Raw genomic sequence first — 9117 nt, forward strand, 5'->3', positions numbered from 1 at the left:
GAGCATGTGTTGTTGCTAAAAAGCTCTAATAGATTTGCTGGACACAGGATTGCCACAAACCTTCAATTTGTTAAAAAAAAAAAACAAAAAACCTGCAGAGAGCAATAAAGTGAAGAGCAACAAAATGAGGTATGACTGTATAGAATCAGTAGCAGAGTCAGGACCCAACCCTACGTCTCTTCACTTCCAGCCCCACGTGCCCTTCCATCCACCTCCAACCAGCTCCACTAAAGGATAGCAGAGCTGTGGAAGGAGACCTGCAGGTAGACAATGAGCACACAGAGCAAGGCCCAGAAGACACACCAACGAAGAGAAAAGAAGTTGTAACTACAGCCCCCCTGGGCTCTCAGCTTAGAGGCATCAGTGGTCGCCTCGTCCTCCAGCAGCTTCTCGCTGGGCTTCCAGTGCACGATGCCCTCCTGGCAGGCCTCACAGAACTCGTTGCGGTGCTCACCACTGTCTGGGCAGCTGGCCACATTGATGCGGTATTGACCACCATCCTCATCATAGCACTGCTCCCGCAGGCTGGTGATGAGGTTGTCCACCAGGTTCTCAATGTTCTCCTCCAGCATGCTTGACTCATCTAGACGTGCCGTACCACACTCGTAGCACAGCTGCTTGAAGACACGCATGCGCACCGAACCCATCCTCTTGGTGCGGTCCAAGTGCATGTGGAAGAGGATGACCACATGGGCCGACTGCCAGGTGTGCCAGCACCAGGAGCAGTGGAACCTTCAGGGAAGGGGAGAATGAAGGATGAAGAAGGTGTGAAAGGGGAAAGGAGGGAATGAGCCTTATGGCTCAAGATAAAGGCCCCTTGGGTTCCTTAGCTCACCTAGGCCTGCTGGCTCTGCCTCCTCCTGATGAGCACCCCTGGGATTAGAGTGGAATCCTCAGGAGCCTGATTCCAGAGCCATCTGGCACCCAGCAGTGCACTGCCCACCTGAGACTTCCTCCTCTGACTCCTCCAAGGCCCTCAAAGCAAAAAACCAAACCCACTGCCATCCAATAGATTCTAACTCACAGCAAACCCCATTGCATTTTCAAGGCTGTAAATCTTCATAGAATAAGGAAGCAGGCAGCCTAACCTTTTTCAGAGGAGCAGCTGGTAGGCTCAAACCACAAGCATTTTGGTTAGTAGCCAAATGCTTTACCCACTGTGCAACTAGTGCTCCTTCCAAGGGCCTAAGCACCCTCCAAATCTAATGCACTCACCCCTGGACACTGCATCTTCTCTTTCTGTGAAATGCAGGGTGTTTATCTCCAATGAGGTCCTTCCCTCTCAGACTTCCTGCAACTCTGATAAAGGAGATATGTGCACTATCTCACTTGTGTCTACTTCCTGCTGTGGGAGAAGAGAAGGTGCCTCTAGTGTTCCAAGCACAGACCCTGACACACTTTGAGCCCTCAGTAAGTCACCAAGAATGACTGAACGGATGATGTCCCTGTCTAATGAGGTCTACCCAACTTAGTTTCCACATCTCTAAGAGAACATTCCCCTATTCCTGAAAAGTTAGCCCTAGATCCCATGCCAACCCTGCAATGGAACCTATGAAAGTGGACCTGATCCCTGCTCCACTTTCCCTCATAGGTACACACACACATACATATGTATATACACAGGTAAGTTTTGCCTAGTCTGGGCCCCAAGTGTCCCTGTCTCAGGAAACATGGAGGAGGCCTGGGGCTTACCCCTCAGCCTCCCTACCCAGTGCTTACACCTGTCCAGTGACTGGGCATCATTTCCTCCACAGCAGTTCCTTCCACCCCTGAGATAGCTTCTTCCATGTCCCTGTTACATAGGCTTCACAGATAGTGGCATGTCTACTGGGTTGAATCTGTCCTCATCACTGGCCCTCTCTGGGCCTATTTCATGGTGGTTCAAAAGAACCTCTATTGAAGAACTCAATTCTATCCAATAGACACCATTCAGTATCTACTGTTTGCCAAGAGCCATGCAGCCCAAGCAATGAGATAGAGATAAAGCTAATTAGCTCTGACCCCTGGAATCTATTGACAACTCAAGCAAAGAAAAATACCCAGCATAGCTCAAGGCCCAGCTGAAAGGGCAGAGTAGCTTGATTGTTCCTGGGCCAGATGGAGACTTCCTTCCCCACCTCACCCCCCACTCATGCTGGGTCAGGCTACGCAGTACCAGGGTTAACATATCTGAAGACCTACAGGAAGAATGAATGTGTTCCCAGAATAAGCACAAGGGTGGAAGCTCTCCAGTCTTGCCTGGACCCACAGGTCAGCAGCCAGGAATAGGACCAGCTGAGTTCTGAAGTAGAATAGCCAGGAGTCCTTTGAACTTGGCTCCTACACTCCTCAGCCCTGCTCCTGAGTTTTCAGCCCTTTGCGCTGCTCCCACCAGTCAGCTCAGGAGCTTCATGCTTTCAATCTCTATCAGATTTGTTCCCCTCCCTCAAGCCAGACCCCCAGTTCTTAAACCTAAGAATATCAGACCTGAAGGTAAGAGAAGGGAGCCTTAAGAATCATCTAATTAGTCCTTCATTTTACTGAGAAGAAACTGAGACACTGAGCAACCAAGAGAACTGCCATGTACACACAGGTACGTAGAGGCAAAGCCAGGGCTTAGCATGCAATGGGTACCCAACAGAAGTTTCTTGAATTGAATGGAATTAAATTGAACCAACAATACCCCCTTCACAAAGACAAGTTCACCCTAATATATGCAGATCTTGGAGCAAGTGTACAAATGTAAGCTCTCCTAATACAGCCTGTCTCCTTCTCTTCCCATGTTCAGCATCATCCTATACCACGAGGGGCATCCCACACATCACCCAATACCACGAGGGGCATCCACACACATGTTCCACATAGACAGTTTGTGTGTACAAGTACTGTCTACACGCTGCAATGGCTGACAATCCCTGAAAATAGCTACCTTTTGGCCTCCCCAGGGGCCTAAGAATACAATATGTCCTAGATTTGATGGACCCAAGGAAAAGGCCTTTGCAGACCCAGAAAACAGGCTTGAGGTGGTTTGATGGGTGATTCTGTGGTCTCTGTCCCAAATGTAGTCTAGAAAAGGCAGAAGCTTGTGGCTTCAAATGGACCTGGCCCCTTTGCCTCAAGGACTCTTCACTCCACAGGAGGCCTGCAGTCCCTCTGCAGTGTAGAGACCTAGGCAAGAGCTCTAAAAGCCTAATGGCAGTTCTACCCAAAGCTGTCTTTTCATCACAGACACATAGATAAATAGAGCTGGAAAGCACTTAATTCATCATTGAAAGCCAGTGTACTCCTATGCAAATGTGAAAATGAGATCCAGACAGGGAAAAAGACTTGCTCAAGTTCACGGAGCTAGTTAGTTGTAAAGCCAGTCTTCCATACATAACAGATAGTCAATAAATGTCTTTGCATTCAAATCCAATTGGATTGAATTAGACTGACTGGGACCAGGACCAGAGCACAAGCCTCTTGACTCTTAAGTAAAAGATTTCCCAGAAGAACTCAGAGCCTCTTCTCCTACTTTCCAACCTTTCTTTAAAAGATTATGGAAATCTGAAAACATTTAATATGTCATATACTTCAGGGCCATTGAAGATGTTATAACTCTTTATTTTATAAGAAAAACAAAGACCCAAAGATGATAAATAACATGTCCATGGTCACCTAGGGGGTCAGTTGTGCAACCAATTTAGAACCAAGCCTTCCCTGAGTCACATGGCAGTTCTTTCTCTGCTCTACCCCCACCTCAGCTGACCCATGAGTGAGTCTGACCCCAGGACTGGCTCTACATATCTCTCTGCCTCCCCTTGGAAAGTGCCCCGAAGGCTTTGACCCAGAGGCTATCTGTAGGTCCTTTCCTCACTGGGCCTCTCACCTGCCTGAGGCATGCTGCTCCAGATATTGCTTCCAGCCAGGGCCCAGTTCACTGGGCTTAAGGTTGGGGTCTATGATGAGCTCCCAGCTGTCGGCCGGCTTTGCCACCTCCATCTTCTCATAGAAGACTTTCTTCCACTCACAAGTGGTTAGGCTAGTACTCATGATCCTGGCTGTCAGGGATAGGAGCTGGAGCTCCACCTGAGCGAGAACAAAGAAAGAGATGGGTAGGTGCAGGGCTCAAGCTCCACGGTCTGGAAATCCTCAACGACAGGACCAGGAGGAAATAGGACCCAGCTCCCTCCTTTGTCACCCTGGAACCTGTTACCATGGAGCCAGGCAGGGTGCCAAGAGAAGGGAAGCCCCAAGTGGGAGTTCCAGGGCTCTGAGCTGGGCTTTGGAGCAGGGCTGGGTAGTGACACTTGATTAAATGAAGGAAACAGGTGGGAAGTCCAACCCCAGACCAAGCTCAGCCAGACTTCCAGAGGTCTCTAGGAGGCAAGGACTAGTCTATGGTCCTGTTTCACCCTACTCTTCCTCCACGTATTCTCCATATCTGCATGATGCCGCAGCTATAGCACCCTAGGGAGACAAGGGGACACAAGGACAGGGAAATGAACAACCTGCTGCTCCTGCACTCCCAGTGTGCTGTGACCATCATCTACCATTTGCGAAGCATTAGCTATTAGTCCTAGTGCTGCCAAGACAGAAAATATTTTCCCCATTGTCCAGATCCAGAAATCGAGGTTTAGACACCCTCTAAATGGCTCATCCAAGATTCAGATCCAGGCCTTCTGAAACTGAACTCATTTGTTGCTTTATTGCAATACGTATTGAGCTCCTAATGTATGAAGGCTGTTAGAGAGTTACAAGTGGTTCCTTCCTCTGGGAGCTCTCAGTCCAGCTGGTGAGATAGAATGCAACTTAACGTACCACGAAAAGCACAGTAATAAGCTTTCATATTCATAGAGTCATAGGATTGTCAGAGCACAGCTCTTTATTTTTAGTTCTTGGTCCTAATCATGCTAAGGCTGCTGATGGAGGAATATGTTTATTCTGAGCTGCAGGCTCCTGCTGCCTCAGCTACCACTGAAGAAGGCCAGGGAATAGGGTATCCACAGGTCCCTGATGCCCAATTTAAATACTTTAGAGACTTAGAAGGGAATTTAACTCTGAATTTGCATAATGCAGGTGAAAGCACAGTCACCTGAAGGAAGGCAGCCTTGGCAGGGAAAAGACCAAGAGATGTGGCTGCTTATGACAGCTCTGCTCCAACTTTTGAGTGGTCTTAGTGGAATCATTTCCCACAAGGGCTTCACTCTTCTTACCTGCACAAGGGTAGACTGTGTGCTAGATAGCTTCCAAGTCTCTTCCAGATGTAATCATTTTATGATTCTTTAACTTGGAAATCTGGATCCTGAGGGGTCCAGAGACACAAAGAGTGAGTTGCATGTGGAGTTGAAAAGGGTTGCTGGGAACCAGAAGAGAAGTTTTCAGTGATCAGTTCCAGACGTGCCGCTTGACTGCCAGGTAGTTTTCGCATAGGCTGAGGTTGGAGGAGGACATCATGGGATACTCTCTCAGAATGGGGAGGAGTTCTTCCACTTTGTATTGAAGACTGCAGAAAGGACTGAAATATATTTTACAGCCATTAACCACTAACTCTAGAAGGGACCCTTTCATTTTAAAAATCTGATTTTGTCTTAAAACTCTCAATTTCTTAACCAAAATCCTTTGACAATGAATTCAGACAGCTGAGATACAGAAACTACTTGGTCAAGGCCTCAAGACTGTGCTTCTCATACCTCACTGAGAGTTCCCTTGGGAGTGTCTTGCTGCCCAGGTGACTTGGTGCTATGGATTGAATTGTACCCTACAAAATATGTAAATCTGTAAATCCTAAAACCGACACCTCTGGATGTAATCCCATTTGAGAACAGGACTTTCTTCATTATTTTAATGAGACCATGTCAGCACAAAGTATATTTTAAGCCAATCACCTGTGAGATATAAAAATAAATTGGCTGCAGAGAAGAAAGCACAAACAGTGGGGAGGATACATGCTATGCTGAGTGAGCATCTCCAAGGAATCGAGGAATAGAAGCTTAAAGAAAGACAAGGGACTTCCCCCAGAGCCAACAGAGAAAGAGAGCCTTCCCCTAGAGCTGCAGCCCTGAATTTGCACTTCTAATCTCTAAACTGTGAGAAAATAAATTTCTGTTTGTTAGAGTCACCCATCTATGGTATTTCCATTATAGCAGCACTAACAAACTAGATAACTAAGACAGATGGGAATCCCTGAGTCCCCAGGAATTGAATGAAGCAGAGAAAAGCTTACAGCCTGGCCTAGAGCCATGAAATATTGCATCACTATTCCTAGACAGAAATCCAAGGAGGGGTCACTATGAGTCAGGGCCGACTTCATGGCACATAACAACAACAACAACAATTCCTAGAACAAATGGGGGTGAAGGAAAAAGAAATAACTAGAGGATGAGAATTATCAGTGTTTATCTGTTTGTTTTTAACTCAAATGATGCAATCCCCTTAGGCCTAATATCAGGTTTAGTTTAGAATGGGAGCCCTCTAAGCAAAGACCAATATAATCCATGTCTCTGCTCATTCTGTTGTATATGGGGTCACTATGAGTTGGAGCCAACTTGCCAGCACCTAACAACACAACAACAACTTCTATAGAACAGCTCTGTTTTCTCTCAAGAAAATACTTGTTTGTAATACAATCAATAAGTATCATCATTACCTCAATTTTCTGCCAAATTGCACTTGGTTGCTCCAGAAACCACAATTTAAGCACTCACTAATGTATAAATGTTTACAGCTTCAGGCCAAGTTACACATTCTCAGGCAGTTTCATTATATGTTGCTGTCATATTTTTAATTTAGGTAATGCTTTTTAAAATAAAGAAATGTGATTAAATCTGCCCGTGCACCTGCATTCTGTAAACAAAATTGATGCGGGGGTGTGTGTGTGTGTGTGTAAATAAAGAACCACTCGCCCCTCAATTTATAAATTTATAATACATTACATTATATTTTAGTATTTGGTAATAAACACTCATAAAAATACTCATTATTCAAATGTTATTTACTAGACTAATGGAAGGAACTATATACTGTGCAGCCTAAAATGATAAGGTAATGAAGATTTCAGGAGGCAGTTGATCAAAATGAACTGTGGGCTTTTGAAGCCTATAGACATCCCTACCGCTGAAATTTCAATACATGGTTTTAAAAAGAGGATAGGTATTCCCTTCCACCTGCCCCAAACCTGGTAAAAATCTCTGCCACTGCCAACAATTGTTACTGATGAGGTGGTTTTCTCACAAACATCTTGGGATAATATTTTATATATATCCAAAATCCATTGCCTTCTAGTTGATTCCAACTCATAGCAACCCTTTAGGACAGAGTAGAAACTGTTTCATAGGGTTTCCAAGACTCATTTTTTTTTTTTTTTTTTTTAACAAGGCCATAAATCTTTATGGAAGCAGACTGCTTTGTCTTTCTCCCCTGGAGCGGCTAGGGGGTTTGAGCTGCCAAACTTTTGGTTAGCAGCCCACTGGTTTAACCACAGCATCATCAGAGTTCCTAGAAGGTATAAAGGAAGGAAAATCCCAATTATAGTTGTTGTTGTTAAGTGACATTAAGTTGATTGCAACTCATAGTGACCATTTGTACAACAGAACAAAACACTGCCCAGTCCTGTGCCATCCTCACAATGCTTGCCATGCTTGAGACCAAAGTTGCAGCCATTGTGCCAATCCATCTCATTGAGGGTCTTCCCCTTTTGTGCTGACCCTCTACTTTACCACTCATGATATCCTTCTCCAGGGATTGGGTTCTGACTACATGACCAAAGTATGTGAGATGAAACCTGGCCATTCTTGCTTCTTGCTTCTGGCTGTATTTCTTCCAAGACAGATTTGTTTTGTTCTTCTGGCATTCCATGGTGTTTTCAATACTCCTTGCTAACACCACAATTCCAGTGTATCAATTCTTCTTCAGTCTTCCTTATTCATTCTCCAGCTTCCACATGCATATGAGGCAATTGAAAATACCATGGCTTGGTGTGGTGCAGTGAATTACTTGGTATGGCTGTTCTAACCACAGACTTTGTGACTCCCAACAGATGACTGACTGAAACTATGAAAATGTAAGGTGATTGCGGCCCACTCAGGGGATTGGATAACTTGTTCATAATGTAAGTAAGTTACATGGAACCCTAATGTGGGGATTGGTTAGTTTTATCACTCTTCTAGGCTTAAAATGAGCCCTCCTAGAGGCAGAAGGGAGGATCCCACTGCCATTAAGAGAGAAGAGCTGGAGGTGGAGTGGAGAAGATTCTTGGACCCGAGATACATACGCTGGACCTCCAAGGCAGAGAATCAGGAGAGAGTCAGCAGAGAGTCGGTGGCAGCAGTGTCAGCAGAACTGAGAGACTGGCATGAGACAGAGCAGTGGACTTGCCGGCCCATGAAGAAAGAAAGCTGACTACCTTTGGACAGGAAGCTTGCTAGCAGAGTGGGGGCATCTATGTGTCCCTATCAGCAGAACTAAAAGAGCTTTGTAACACTTGCCCAAGCAGGCCAAGAGGCCAAGGGCCAAAGAGAGACATGCCTAAGAGCAAGGCTGAGGGGTGGTCTGTCCTGATTGAAGAATTGTATCCTAAACCTCCCTGAACCTGGATTGTAATCTGTTACTTCCCTAATAAACGCAATAATCGCGAGTATTGTCTGAGAGTTCTGTGGGGCCATTGCACTGAATTATTGAACCCAGCAGAGATGTAGTGAGAGTCGTGGGAGGGATGGCTACTATCAGAATTGGAAAAAAGTTTGGAGAGTGGCGGCATGCTGGTCTCATAGGAATCAACTTTGGGCTGCTGATGGTGATACTGTTTCTGCCTTGTAAGGTTGGAGGAGGTCAGAGGCTACTGCCTCTATAACTTTCTGTACTTGGTTTAGGTGCACTTTAGTCTTCAAAATGACATCTTTGGGTCAGGCAAGCCTTTTCAAAGTGACATCTTTGCTCTTTAACACTTTAAAGACATCTTTTGTAGCAGATTTGCCCAGTACAATCCGCCATCTGATTTCTTGACTGCTGCTTCCATGGATATTGATTGTGGGCCCAAGTAAAATGAAATTCCTGACAACTTCAATCTTTTCTGATTTATTGTGATATTGCTTTTTGGTCCAGTTGTGAAGATTTTTGTTTTCTTTAGGTTGAAGTATAATCCATACTGCAGACTGTAGT

General features: G+C 45.4%; 1 protein-coding gene across 1 annotated transcript; it reads right to left on the bottom strand.

Annotated features, from left to right (window-relative positions):
• Positions 1-227: 227 nt before the first annotated feature.
• On the bottom strand, positions 228-4067 carry RTP2 (receptor transporter protein 2). The gene is made up of 2 exons (XM_007935997.1): positions 3848-4067; positions 228-732 (listed from the first exon to the last, which is right to left on the bottom strand). Exons 1-2 carry the CDS (start codon positions 4009-4011, stop codon positions 228-230), a joined length of 669 nt encoding a protein of 222 aa, XP_007934188.1. The 5' UTR covers positions 4012-4067.
• Positions 4068-9117: the final 5050 nt, after the last annotated feature.

This window comes from Orycteropus afer, unplaced genomic scaffold, assembly GCF_000298275.1.
Source record: "Orycteropus afer afer isolate SDZICR_OR568_19922 unplaced genomic scaffold, OryAfe1.0 scaffold00032, whole genome shotgun sequence".
Lineage (NCBI taxonomy): Eukaryota > Metazoa > Chordata > Mammalia > Tubulidentata > Orycteropodidae > Orycteropus > Orycteropus afer.